The sequence below is a fragment of the Chelonoidis abingdonii genome, chromosome 1 (genome assembly GCF_003597395.2).
Source record: "Chelonoidis abingdonii isolate Lonesome George chromosome 1, CheloAbing_2.0, whole genome shotgun sequence".
NCBI classification, from domain to species: domain Eukaryota; kingdom Metazoa; phylum Chordata; order Testudines; family Testudinidae; genus Chelonoidis; species Chelonoidis abingdonii.
Window position 1 is genome coordinate 330,098,455 of NC_133769.1, and position 15,263 is coordinate 330,113,717.

At 42.4% G+C, this 15,263-nt stretch overlaps 1 protein-coding gene across 1 annotated transcript in view; it reads left to right on the plus strand.

The window, feature by feature from the left end:
- Positions 1-15,263, plus strand: part of ATP8A2 (ATPase phospholipid transporting 8A2) — a 612,384-nt gene that overhangs the window by 587,154 nt on the left and 9,967 nt on the right. The window contains exon 36 of the mRNA XM_075061658.1: positions 11,066-11,157. Coding sequence (XP_074917759.1) covers positions 11,066-11,157 — 92 coding nt within the window. The remainder of the gene's footprint in view (positions 1-11,065; positions 11,158-15,263) is intronic.

Genomic DNA, 15,263 nt, shown 5'->3' on the forward strand with positions numbered 1-15,263 from the left:
TGCAAAGTGATGCACTTAGGGAGAAGAAGTAAACGGCGGCACTGATACTAAAGTGAGGACGGTTGGAAAACAATAAATCACTCTTCATTTCCTGCTTTTCAAAGGTTTAAGTTTAGCTGAAGCAGCACGGAGCAATCTTAACTCTGTGTTGGTGACATTTTGGGACAGTTAACAGTAATGCACACGTGCACACCTACACACACATGTATGAGTAGATAAAATATTTGAAGCACTTTGAAATGAAAGGTGCTATGACTGTGTCAGGCCAATTGTTTTGTTTGTATCTGTGCTGTCTGTTTCTTTTTCCTAGGTGGGTAGCTTACATTTATTATAGCAGGCACTTGGTTGTACCCTTTATAGTTAAGGTTACAATACAATTCCAGTTATAACAACCTGCAAAACGAAGGATGATCCAAGTGGTCTTTACAAGGCCATGAGTAGGAAAGTATTATCTTCAGCAGGACATAATTTGAAACAAACAAACAAAAAGGACCCCAACCCTAAAAATCACTTCTACCCATGCAGCCTTGCTGACTTTTCTGAGTGTGGTTGCCTGGGTAGAAAAAAGAGAAGAATTTGGCCCCAAATATCCATATAATACAGTTTCTGTGTAAACTGTTATATACAATGAAAAAGGAACTGTCAAGCATTTGAAATACAGTAAAACAAAGGTCTCCTGCTCCCAAGCTATTTCATAACAATTGCATTGCTACTGCAACACCTGCATGTATGTTGTGTGATATTCTGAACCTTCGTAACATCTGTTGAGGATAAACAGATGGTAGAGCTATGTGGGAGCTGAGCTGACGCAGGCGTCATATGTTTAACCTGTAAAAACCTAACTGCTACACTGACACATAGAAAGAGGGAGAGGACAACAATACAATCGATTGTTAAACTCAGACTCTTCGGCTACTGATAAGTCTTTGTTTTGTGTTTAAAATAACTAGTCATTCTATTCTCAGATAATTTTGAAAAATCTACTAGAATTGTAAAAATAGAAAAAATGCCCAGCTCCTGGATCAGTCGCCTACTGATCTAGGGCAACGCTATGCACTTCTCTGCACTATCCAATTATACTTTGTGCCCCAGCCATAATCTGGTGCTTAGTGTTTGTTGATGGTTCATTGCATATTTACAGGAAAAAACAGAAAGCACTTGTCTAGTTTTTATTTCAGTCTCCCTACTTGAGTGACATATTGATTATGTGCCTACAGGCTGACTTTGCAAAGAAAAGGCTGAAGATTTCGATTATACACTTCAGATATTGGTATCAAATACCCCTGCCATAAATGACTTCCTCAAGAACCTCTCTGGAGATCTCCGCTGATTACATAGCGTCTTCATTATCAGTAAAGTCTGTTTGCTTTTAAAATTAAAAAGACCTCCTACCCAGATTGATCTCACAGAGTAAAACATTCCATCAGCCTGATGTCAGATAACCAAAAATAACACCTCCCTTTCATGAACTGTTATTGAGAGACAAACCAACATAACCCCCTGGCTATTTGTGCGTATCATCATGACATGTAAGAGTCATTGTTTTTCTTGACATGCCAAAAACCCGGCTGATCAGTACTCAAATACCCACTCATCTATTCACTGACAGTGAAATTCACACCTGTACAGGGCTCTCTCATAAATGGGCAAAGTTTACGGCTCCTCTTAAGTTGCGTGTTGTGGGCTTACGTGGGACTTAAGTAATGCACAGGATCTTGGTGAGTCCTCAGTACCAGGTAAATTTCACCTTAAAGTAATTTCACAGAATTTGCTTAATCTAACTTGGTTCTCAGTCCGTGATCCAATCAATAGTTTAGCCTGGATTTTGCTGTTTCTATGTTGACATCAGTTCTGTTGCTGAAAATAACATTTCAATACACTCTTAAGGAGAAAAGAACAAAGCCTCATGTTGGAAGAGGCTCAGGTTTTTCTTCCGCTTTGGTCATCTCTAACAGTCACTACACCATTTACATGTAGATAATTGTTTTTCATAGGTCCCCTTGCTCCCCTGAATCAGCCCATTTTCTAACAATAATTTCTACTAAAGGTTAATCAGAGGATTATACATAGTGAATTTTACAGCAGCACGACATGGCACATGGGGTTGGTTAATAGAGTCCTACCCAGCTATTTGAGTGTACCAATTATTTTGGAGGATTCTTTCACTTCTTTACCGCACTCATCCTCCCCCTCCCCCCCACCCTAAGAGCTATATAAGATTTTTCTATGTCATCCAGCACCAGCATAGTATCTAAGCACTTATGGTGTCCTGGTCACTGTTGGATCATATCCCCAATACGGAGCCCATCAATATGGCTTCCTAACTGGCCATAGGAGACTGATTCACATGAGGACCCCTCCCCCATGTAGCCCTGATGTCTGAGCAGGGCCGGCTCCAGGGGTTTTGCCGCCCCAAGCAGCCAAAAAAAAAGCCACGATCGTAATCTGTGGCAATTCAGTGGGAGGTCCTTCGCTCCGAGCAGGAATGAGGGACCCTCCGCCGAATTGCCGCCGAATATCTGAAAGTGCCGCCCAACTCCGGAGTGGCCACCCCAAGCACCTGCTTGATAAGCTGGTGCCTGGAGCTGGCCCTGTGTCTGAGTGCATTCCCTCTACACTATCACTAGGCCACAAATGCCAATTTAATTTGCTTTTCTTTTAATAAAGATTTTTAAAAATTGCTGATTTTAAAAAAATAACTGTATTATGTGAGTTCCCAAAAGGGGAAAAGCTAAGATGGAGCTATGCAATAGCAAGAGAAGGCTGAAGAAGAGGGGCATGAGGTGACTTCAGAATGAGTAGAACGGAAAGGAGAGTTCTTAGGTTTAAAAATCATGCAATCCACAGCAAAAGTTCTTAGCAACAGAAATGTTGAGGTACTTTTTAAATTATTTCTGAACTTTAGAAAAGTTACAAAGGGAAACTATCGGACTCACAACAAAGTCTTTAGTTAGCTGAAGTTAAGGGGATTTGATTCTCCTCTCACACCTGCTTTGCACTGGCGGACCACCACTGGCTTCAGAGGCGTTATTTCTGAGCGAGCCGAGGAAGAGACCTCAGACAAAGAGATATGTAACAAGATGTGTCACAAGCAGAAAGCAACATATTAAATCAGAGCCCACTTACTAGTCCCTTTAAAGGGGGCAGAATTTCAGCTTGAACTATGAGGTTTTTCTGGTTTATATCACAGCTTTGCCATGATTTAAATGTTGCTACTGCACTGAATAGAAGAAATTGTGTTGCTGCACCTGCAGATAGAAGGGTAATGGGATTCATAGTTATTCAAGTAACAGAAAAAACAGCTGTGCATTTTTCTGTCCGGTTGGCTCAAACTTCTGTGTGTAATCCTCTATATTTTATAACATTTAGGAGTCTGTGGGCCATACGTTAGCCTTGTATTTACTACGTATTCAGAGAGTAGAGGGCTAGCAGCCAGAATATACATACACATTTTTTATTTTTTTTAATTTGTTTGCAGATTTTATGGCTGTGTCAGGGCTTTAATTACAAATATTACATTTCTTCCTGCAGGATACTGCAGGGGCAGGAAAAAACAAACCATCTCATATATTTATGTTTATATTGGACTAAACATATTAAATAATCCAAACACATTAGTTTAAGAAAAAATTCTAAATCATCTTATCCATTATAAATAACCTGCCTATATTCTGCAGCTCTGCTAGCAAATCACCACTGAGATTCTGATGCAATTCTGAAAAAAAAATGTAACCCAACCAATGCGTGTATTTTCCAGGGAGATTCTGTTTTAAGTGAGACATCTGCAGCCACTTTAACCTTCACTTCTTTGTGAGCTCTGCTTTTGCCACCAACCAATTAGTGAACTCTGGAGGACTTTCTGGGTCAAGCTATACCAAGTACCTCAAATTCTCATTAACGCTAATTAGTGCTCAGTAGGTTAATTGGTGGTGAAGCTCATCTTTTTTTAATTACTCGAACAAATGAGCCAGCGGGACCTTGTGGTCAGCTGTGAATTATCTTGTTTGTTTTGATGCTCCTCATTTGAATGTGTAAAGCCAGATGTTTGTTGCCCATACTTAGGGCCTGTTTGCTTTTGTTGGAGGGGGAAAAGGACAAAAACCACTTTTTTTTAACACAGTTAATAAGCATCTTAGCTGACATCTTAGAACAATTAAGACCCAGGATGCAAGAATGACTTTGTGCATGGGATAGAAAACGTCATTTGAAATGATAACGTATCACCTTAAGATGTCCCTTCAATTCCTTATCAGATTTAACAAACAAGATAAATGTTATTGATATAGTCCAAAAAGAATCATACACATTGGGGCCAAGAACCAATCCCTGAAGAATCCCTTGTTTTAAATGTCTTGTTTTAAATAACTCAAATGATTAATTTTATACCACTTCCTTGTGAGACTGTTCCAGAATCTTCAGCTTCATTCTAAGGGCGTTTTACTTAGTAGTCATCCTAAATTATCATTGCTTTGGTTTTACTTCATAACTCTTTTGTATCACTTTAAGCAGTTCCTCTACACCTCTTGTACTTTTACCCTTCACATAGTTGTAAACAATTATTATATCTCTACCCCCTCAACTCTCACAGAGTCATTGTTTAAACAATCAACACATTGATCTGTCCGGTCCTTTCTAACCCTATGATTCTATGATTCATTCTTTTAATTCTTCCTCATAAATCTGCCCTTCTGGCCCCCATAAGAACATTCTCTCCATTACCTCCAATTTGGTAACATCGTCCTGTTACTGAGGTGCTCAGAGCTGTATGAAGTATTCCCGGTGTGGTCTCACCAGATACGTTTATAGACCTGTCATCTCTCTGTCCCCAATGCACTTTCCGTTGCAGTCTGTAGCCCAGTCTTGCATACGTTCCATGTGGGTCAATTCACACACCTGCACAGAGTCTCACTGAAAGCAAAAGCAGTATTTAGAGCCACAAACCCACAGTTGTGACCTCAGCAAATGTTCAGTGATGACGGGCATGCACAAGTTAAGTGTGTGGCACAGTGCATGTCTCTGGGACAGGCATGAGGCTGTGGTGAAAGTTTTATGCTATGGTGTGAGGGATATTAAAAAGGTGTGTGTGTTTTCTTTATCTGTGGAGACAGAAAGAAATTTCCTGTGGAGATGTAGAGTCTTTCAATAGCAGTGTGGGCACTAGAGCAAAGAGGTGTTTCTTAACTTGGCATTTCCTTACTTGTAAGGGTTTGTGTTAGGTGATGTCACACTTAAGCAGCCTTACCTTGTTTTAAAGGAAGGTTTTGGTTGTTAGATACCATAACCAAGTACATTCCTCTCAGAATAGCTTTCTGGTAATTAGATCGGAATGTAGAAGTGCATGATTCAGTACTTGACTGGGCCTGATCCAAAGCCCATGTAAGTTAGTAGATGGTTCCCTGGACCTCACTAGCCCTTTAACACCAAGATGTACTCAGTGAGTTAGCCAACACAAGCCCAGGGTGAGCTTTCAGTAAGAGTATGTTGAAGTCCCACAGCAGGAAGAAATGGGAAGCAGTGCAAGAAAGCTTTTATTCTGCTGCTCCTGACACACCTAGATTCTCGTGCCTGCACCTATAAGAAAGGAGAGGCTGGAATGCAGCAGGTATTTATATAAACACATGTGCTTGATTATATTCCGATCCCCAACCACCATATGTCACTTGTCTTTTTTAAAATGTAGGCTCCTTAAGCAGGAACTGGTTCTTCCTATGTCTATATACAGCACCTAACACAATGGGACCCTGATCCTGCCTGGGGCCCTTGAGTGTTACACTAATATAAATAATAATTAATACTCTGAGAATTGTTTTTCAAGCTTTGGAAGCTTTTCCAAAATGATGCAAACCAAAGCTCTTCCAAGTAGCATTTAAAAAAACCAATACAAACCTCTGAGCATGCTTTAGAGAAGATTCTGTGTCAGAAATAATTAAATATATTTCTGCAGCCAAAGGGTTTCCAAACTATGAGACTTTCTACAGCATTGGAGCCTGAACAGAAACAGACCAGGATCCTGCAAGGTGTAGCCACCTTCCCTTGGATAACAAGTACCAGTTTCCTAGGTTTGTGGGAATCTATGGATCTAAGTTGGACAGTCCAGAATGATTCCTGGACCCACATGGTTTGAAAACACCATTCGTACTGTCTTGTGTCTCTGTCCTGGGTGTCCTGGCATACTTTGTTAGGATTATCTCTTTCTTTTTTCCTTATATTTGTTTCCTGGAGACGAGAGAGAATTTATGAAGGTTTCCAGTTTCTGAAACCAAAATAATAAACTGGAAGGTGCTGTGGCTTGATAACTACACTTGGGAACAGGCAGGTTTATTCCATACAGGTATATGACTCATCTGCCTTTATCTGTAGGTCAGTGGGAATTCTTTGTAAGTGACAACAAAGTAATTTGGCCATTTCAAAAAGATATAAGAAAACATTTTTATTCAAATAAAGGGCAATGCAGAAAGTATTTTGCTTCATGCCAGCTTTGCTCAGTGGTTGCTATACTTGAAAATAGTGAGGCTCTGATAGAGACTTAGAAAACCCATAGTTTAAATACATCTGAAGTGTGATCAGTAGGAAAAGCTAAATAAGAACATAACAGCCATACTGGGTCAGACCAATCAGCTACCTCAGTATCCTGTCTTCTGACAGTGGCCAATGCCAGGTGCTTCAGAGACAATGAACAGAACAGACAATCATCAAGTGATCCATCCTCTCTTGTCCACTCCCAGCTTCTGTCAGTCAGACACTAGGGACACCCAGAGTATGGTGTTGTGTCCCTGACCATCTTGGCTAATTGATGGCCCTATCCTCCATGAAGTTAGCTAATTCTTTTTTGAACCTCGTAATAATTTTGATCTTCACAACATCCTCTGTCAATGAGTTGCAGGGCTTGATTGTGCATTGTGTGACGAAGTACTTCACACAGTGCATTTCTCAAGGGAACTGTAATGTCAAGGGTTTCTGACAGTCCCAAGAGTTCCCCCTATATTTTCTCTTTTTCCTCTTTGCCTCCTCCCTCCAAAGCCTCATGATGCTGGAACTTTCCGTATGACAGAAAATGGCTGGAGGTGCCTGACTTTTTGGCCTATTGCCAAAGCTTCGTTCATCTGCCAGAGGGAGACACCAGTGAGGGAGCCACTTGGCTCACTTTTCCTACAGAGGCTGAGCATCCTGCCTCTAGCATTCTCCATTCCTTCCTCCGCAGGTAAAGAAACTGAGATCAAGGGTATATCTGAGGGATGGGCAAACTTTTTGGCCCTAGGGCCACATTGGGGTTGCGCAACTGTATGGAGGGCCGGGTAGGGAAGGCTGTGCCTCCCCAAACAGCCTGCCCCCTTCCCCCATCTGCTCCCTCCCACTTCCCGCCCCCCCTCAGAACTTCCAACCCATTCACCCCCACCTGCTCCTTGTCCCCGACCGCCCCCTCCCAGGACCCCTGACTCCTATCCTCACTCCTGCCCCCTGACGGCCCCCCCCGGGACTCCCACCCCCTATCCAACCGCCCTCTGCTCCTCGTCCCCTGACCACCTCCTCCTGGGACCCACTGTCCCTAACTGCCCCTGGGATCCCACCTCCTTATCCACCCCCCGCTGTTCCCTGTCCCCTGACTGCCCTCTCAACCCCTATCCACATCCCTGCCCTCTGAGAAGCTCCCCTAGGACTCCCACTCCCAACTCTCCCTGTTCCCCATCCCCTGACTGCCCCCCCCAGATCCTCCACCCTATCCAACTGCCCCCCCTCCCTGACTGCCCCCTAGAATCCCTCGCTCCCTTACTCAACTCCCCCCCCAGCAGCAGGAGTTTGCAGTCACAACATCTGACCAGAGCCAGCTGCGCTCCCTACGCTGCCCAGCGGGAGCGGGAGGCCAGAGTGCAGCCTGTGTGGCTGTGGGGGAGGGGCTGGGGACTAGGCTCCCTGGCTGGGAGCTCAGGGGCTGGGCAGGACGGGCCTGTGAGCCATAGTTTGCCCATGTCTGGTATATCTTCATTACCCACTGGATCAGTGGGCAGCGATCAATCCAGCGGGGATCAATTTATCGTGTCTAGTCTAGATGAGATAAATTGACCCCCAAGCGCTCTCCCGTCAACTCCTGTACTCCAGCTCAGTGAGAGGCGCAGGCAGAGTGGACGGGGGAGCGGCAGCATTTGACTCACCACAGTGAAGACACCATGGTAAGTTGGTCTAAGTACCTCAACTTCAACTACGTTATTCACGTCGCTGAAGTTGCATAATTTAGATCTATTCCTTCCTCCCTGCCCTCCTCCCCACCCCAGTGTAGACCAGGGCTAAGACTAATAGTCAAACGCTGCACAGACTTCTGCTCTTGGAGACAAATCTTGCCTCCTTCTTTGTGGACTTAGAGGACTGCCTTGTAGTGCATCGTGTAGTTTCACTGTGCAAGAGGAGGAGTCTGAGGTCCTGCATAGTGGGGTCTGAGCCCTATTTGCACTGGTAAGGATTTAGGAAAGGATCCAGTGGCTTTTTGACCCCCACTTCACATGACTGGAACAGTTGCCACAAAATAACTTCAGGTGATTATTTCCTTTGTCCTCCATGGATGTCCCCACTGTTCAGTCTGCTGTGAGAGGATTTGACCTTTGAGATGAATCTAATGAAATTTTAGGTGGCATGAAAGCCCACAAAGAGGCACTGGACATTACGGACATTTCAGAAATTCTAACTGGCGTCTTCTTGTTTAAAACAGTTAAAGGTTTCAGTGAGAGAGAGTGGCCTGTTAAAACAGCAATCGACTTGTCTACAGCAATAGCAGCAGTGCCCCTTGGACTCCAAATTTCACATACTTCATGGATGTGAAATCCTAAGTGTCAGCAAGAAAATGTATCTAGGTCCTCACTCCAGATATGTTTGCACAGTTATACGTGGCCTGATTCTCATCTCAGTGTAACTAATGTCAGTCCCTGAAGTCAGTGAAGGTTGAAAAAAAGGGAGTGAGAAGAGAATCAGGCCCTGAATTCTGAAAATTCAGCATAAAGCTGGAATGAAAGAGACCATGCCAATGGAGTCCTGTTTATAAAAATGTGTCTGATTCTCTGTTCCCTGGCACTAGTGTAAATCAGGAATAATTTTACAAACAGGACAATTACATGAGTGTGAGAGAAAATACAGGGCCCCAGTCATTTTGAACTAAAATAGATTATATATATAATTTCATAATAAGAACACTATGTAATGATGTGTAGGCCTATCATTAAGGCCTCAGTCTAGCAAAACACATAAACATTCATAATATTAAATTTATAAAAAATCCCACTGATGTCAATGAGACATGCTTACGTGCACATGCTTTCGTGCTTTTCAGGATCAGGGCCACAGGGTCAGTATTATCATTTTATTCTGTGCACAAAACTAACAGTGAAATAATAGTTTTGTGCAAATATCCATGGTAGATAGTAGCTATTGATTCTTGTGTATAGCTTTCTAGAGATTCATTATAGCTATTCCCTTGTCTCTATCTCCTTTGGATGGTCAGTGTGTTTGTTTTTCTCCTCTAGTTTGCATTTGCATGTGGTAAAAACTAAATAACTTCTAAAAAGCTAATTTTAGTTCCACAGAGGACTAGGAATTAAATTGTGGAAACTGAAGGTTTTTGTTCTTCTTCTTTTTTATCAAAAACTGGAGATAATTTGTACTTTCCACTGGGGAAAAAAAAACCGAGCTGTATTCATGAAAGAATTATGGTGGGTTTCTTCTCTGGTTGTTTCAAGCCATGCTGCAGGTGTGATAGAAGCCTTTACCGTACACTAAGTAAAAACACATTGCTCCTTCTCTCTAAGGCAGTTTTTGGGAGCCCAGAATCGGGCATGTGTCATAAACAGATAGCTAAGGGTTAATGTCTCTTTCACCTGCAAAGGGGTAACAAACAACACCTGACCAGAGGACCAATCAGGAAACAAGATATTTTCAAATCTCAAGGGAGGGAAGTTTTTGGGTGTGGGTCCTTTGTTCTGTGTCAGTTGCTCTCTAGGCTCTGAGGGTGATCACACTATGTCCAGGCTCTCTAATCTTCTGTTTCCAAGTTGTAAGTACAGGGGAAAAACAAGATAGGTTTTTACATTGTTTTCTGTATTTGCAAGTGTGTAGTTTGCTGGAAATGTTTTTAAATTGTATTTTTTTTGAATAAGTCTGTTTATTCATTTTTTATAAGCTAACAGACCCTGTAATATTTTCATCTGGATTACAGAGACAATTTTTATGTCTTTTCTTTCTTTTTATTAAAAAGTTTCCTTTTTAAGACCTGTTTGATTTTTTCCTAGTTAAGGCTCAAGGGGATTGAGTCTGCAACTCACCAGGGAATTGGTGGGAGGAAGAAGACAGGGGGGAAGAGGAAGTCTTTGTGTTAGATTTACAAAGCTTGAATTTGCACGGCCTCTGGGTGAGGGAGAGAGAAACCTGATCTCTCTGTGTTTGTGTTTCAAGGAATTGAAACACGGTGATCTCCTAGTGTACCCAGGGTGGGAAGATCTGGGAGGAGGTAAAGAAGGGGAAGGGAAGTGGGTTATTTCCCTTTGTTGTGAGACTCAAGGAATCTGAGTCTTGGGGTCCCCAGGGAAGGTTTTGGGGAGACCAGAGTGTACCAGGCACTGGAATTCCTGGTTGGTGGCAGCGCTACAGGATCTAAGATGGTAATTAAGCTTAGAGGTTTCATGCAGGTACCCAAATTTTGGGCGCTAAGGTTCAGATTTGGGAAATATACCTTATGACAGCATGACCTACAAAGGAAGTTTTTATTATATACTTCAATTAAGATGGGATGCCAAGTTCAGTACAGTTATGTCCAAGACCAAGATATCAGGCACCCAGATGCCACAATGATGGTCATCTCAGATATAGATAGCGTAGATGTACATGTATACCACTATGCCTTAAAAAGAAGGAGTCCTGTCATCATAGATCCCAGATGGTGGTGTCCATTGTAAAGAAAGTTAAAAGAATTGTTTTTTACACACTGTAACTGATTTATTTAAAAAGCAAAAGTACTTAGTTAAATACACTTGAGATGCAGTGGAATTATCTAGGGACTCACTGTGTATACTTGCTTTTTTTCCAGCTTGAACGAACGTGATCATTTGTTAAAAAGGCTCGGCAGAAAAACTCCTCCGAGCCTTTTCCGAGCTCATTCTGTCCAGCAAGGTGTATCACGTAAGTAACTGATCAGATGTGTCTCTCTCAGCAGTTAGTCCCAGATGAATGAAGGGGAAGATGATTATTTTTTAAATTAAATTGTGGGTAGAGATAATCTGGTACAGAGGCTGAGCTGCCAACCAAAAATCAGAAATTTGGAAGGGGAATTAGTGTATTTGGCCCCAGGCTTGCAGAACTTGCATATAGATAATTCCCTAGGACCCAATCAAGTGGCCCAATGACAAAATCCCAGTGCAGAAATTCCGTAACATTAAAATCCTGATATTCTCATGATCTTGTAAAATTTGACAGGCCAAAAAAAAAGTTGAAATAGAGCTCTGCTTTAAATGGTGACTGTGTTTTCAAATGATAGCTATTAACTATGGTTTTAAAAGTACAGAAATAGCTCTGTGGTGCCAGTTGAGAAAAGTTCTAAATGTTTTTAATAAGCAAGTGGAGGTCTCTGCAGCTGCCATTTGTGTATTCCTCTTCTTGGCCTCTTCTGGGGAAGTGAAGGGCAACCGTAGACCTGCCTGTTGCTGCTAGAGGAAAGGAACAGTATCTCTCTCACTGCATCCGAGCTCATTGGTTTATCCTACTGCATAGGTCCATGAGACAGGCCCAGTGTCTTTGGCATCTCTACTTGCTACTTATGGATTTTCATCAGGGCTTCCCTAGCATTAAAATAGAACTCCACAGACCAGAAACCCCAGGGAGCCATGAGCCAATAAGAGTTAAGAGAAAAATGTTGACTTTCTACTGGGATGGATTGTCTGTTGCATTTAGATTTTTGACCAATAACATTCTCACCTTACTAAGGGAAATAGCCCCATCAACAGCAATGGTGCTGGTTGCAGGATAGCGCTAAGACAAACGGATTTGACTCCAAATCATCCATTTAACGTGAGAGTTTTTGAAGGTGAGATCTGAATCATGTCAGGATTTCAGCAGGTGAGGTACAGCCAAATTTCATCTCTGTGACCATTTCTTCAGCAGAATCATAACTGCTCAGAAGGCCCTGACCCAGAAGAACTGGGGTTTTTCTGCTGCAGAAATAGGGTAGGATTTAAGAATCTCATACATGGGATGCAGAGATCCCCTGCAGATCCTCAGGGGGGATTCAGAGCAGGACAGAAGCAAGGCTGGTAGATCCATTACTGTTCAGATCCACTGGGTCATTCTCCTCCACAGAAGGGAGAGTGCACTGGGTCCAGGGGCTAGAGCAGCCTTGAGGGTGCAGTAACTTCTGCAGACCAGCTCCACTGCCATTGTGAGCTCTGGTAAGAAGGGATTCATTTTCTCCTTCACCCCCACAGAGAAGCTCAGCTTGGCTGTGCTCTGCTTCCAGGATTTGTTCCTTTGTGTCCGGATGTAAAGGGTGCTGGTTTTATCTCTCTTTCACACACTTATGGAGACACTTTGAAGCAATTCCATAGGAGATGACTGGCAGAACAAGCCTGTAAATAAGAATCAGGGAAACCTCCTAGAGAAACCTATAAACCAGTCTGCAGACAATGCAGAAAACCAGCATGCTTGTGTGACCCGTCAGATCTGAACCACATGCTTACAATTTATAGAATGCATCTTTGTGTTTTCAATTGGCTGATAAGCTTTGGGAAACAAGAATAAGATATCAAAATAAACTTTGATTCAGTTAACTGGCTCCCCATAAATATAAAATGATTAAGTGCTAAATGAGTCAGTCCAGTCAGGACAAGTTCCAATCGCGTGTCTGTTTTTCACATTAATGTAAATTTTCATTGTGAAGTTGTTAAGACTAAAAGAGGCTTTTATAGCAGATCCATGATTCTCTAAAACTTCTGTCATCCCTTGTCAAACATTGTTTTCAAACACTGCACAGCTGCTATATGTGCAGGGCCATATGAACATATGTGCTGATTTCACAGACCTAAATTGTACAAATGTTGTATAAATAGTGAAAATTGTCAAAACAAGCAGCTGGCAGCTAAGGCAGTAGTTTTGTCATGGTAGATATGTATTTTGAATCACACCCTACTGGCTCTCTAGAGTCATTGTGATTCCACTGGATTTCCAAGTTCCCACCCAAAGAGTTCAGCCTATCCCAAAACCTGATCATGTGACTTCAGTTCAGCCCAGGACATTTGAATTTAACACAGCAGAGATCATTAATTTTGTTCTGGTTGACAAGGCTGAGACAAACCCATTGCCCTGTTAATGGAAGGGGGAGAATAAGGGCAGTTTCCCATCAGAAGTTGTAAAATAACCCAGAATCAATATTGTAGCTTGGGGGGAAGAGCGGAGCAAAAACCATTCCAAGATTCGCTGCTATAAAATTGCATTAAAAACCTTTGATCTCAAAGCACATGGGAATGACATTAGTTCTAAGAAAATACACACAAAAACAATGGATTTGGGGCTACTTCTAATGGCCTCGGGGATCAGGGAGGAAGCTTGGAAGTTTTAGCCCCTAAAACCATTTAAATTTGTTTATGGCCATGGTTTTGTGTTCATGAATTGACAGCGTCAGATGAAATGCCAGAAATGTTCTCTAGTTTAACTGTGCTCTCAAAGGTTCACATCGTTCTTTTCTGACTGACGTGGCTTTCTGAAAGGTTTATGAAAATGAACAAAGATTTTCCACTGACCTTCAGATTTTGATGCAAATGCTAGTTAGGATTTCATTATCCTCTGGCTTTTAGTAGAAGAGTTTTATGCCTTTTGTCAAACTTACTTGCTGAACATTTCTGCAGCCCAAAAAGTTTTAGTGGAAATGAGTAGATGGTGCAGTGATTATGGCATTAGCTAGGAGCTGGTACAGTTCCTGTCTGACACACCTGTATGAAATCAGTGCTGGTTAGCTCAGCATAACGTCTGCGGATATATTTCCCATTCCCATCTGCTTTCTAAAATCCTAGCAATAGGAAAAGCATCAAGTCCCCCTAATTAAGAGGGGAGATTGGCCCACAAGTGGGAATAGTTCTCAGAGAGAGCAGGAAATGCTGCAAGGTTCCTCTCACAGATGTTGCTGATCATCATTCTCTCAAGTGTGTGTAGGGGGATTTGCTTTTCCATGGAAGGAGAAGTCGTTTGGCTCCTAAAACTCATGGATACCAGGTAATCTGCTAGTAACAGGGCTTTTGCCATGGGGCTCCTGGACCTCCACCCACTCTGGCCCATGCCTCCTCTGCCCTCTTCTGACCCCATGATGGCACAGCTCTCTTGTTGCTTTGACAACAGTGTGGAGAACTTCTCTCCTGGCCAGTTACCCAAAAACTCATGGATGCCTGACATCTGCAAAAAGCAGCTTTCCTCCTCCCCAATCCCAGGCTACTCTCCTCCCTGGCCTGGATTCCCAACTCCCTCAGAATCCTCATGAAAAAGGTTTCTAGAGACAAAGAGGAGAACAGTGTTACCAAGATGGCATTCCCCACATGCTCCGGGAATCCACTGAACAATTGTCCCCTCAGCCCCTGGGCGCAACCTGGATTATTCCATAAGATCCCACAAGGATAGTGGCTGACATAATTCAAAACACTCCTCGCCTGCCTCATGTCAGCATTGGGCTGTCGTTTGACCTAGCACGTACTTAAAAACAGCGGGCTGAATCCTGTGCTCCTTAGTCCTCCCCCCACTGAAATCCAGAGGAGCTATGCCTGACTAGGGATTATAGAATTTGGCCCAGATTTTCTATGCTGGTGGAGGAAATTATCCCTTCCTTTTACAGTGTAAGGTAACTGCACTGAGTAAATCTTAACACAGAGAGTACATTTTACACCTTGTTAATCAATAGAGAAACCGCACCTGTCATTTCAAGTTGGTTTCACAGCATGGGGGTTGAAGAATAATAAATAACAATAATGTGTTCATGCTGAAGGCTCTAATCCTGCCATTTACTGTGTCCTAAGAGAGGCTGCCTTCCTGCTACTTTCCTCTCTGTGCATGTTGATCTGCAAAATTATCAGGTTACTTCGTGGGATTTTTTTATTGTTATTAATCCGTTACCTTCTTTCTTTAGGTATCAAGGCTTCAGGACTTTTTCTGGCCAAATTCCACACAGCAAATATAGCTGTAGTGATATTTGTTGAATATGAAGATGTTGGGATCTTTTAACATTTACTTAAAAAGAAAAGGAATAGCAAGAA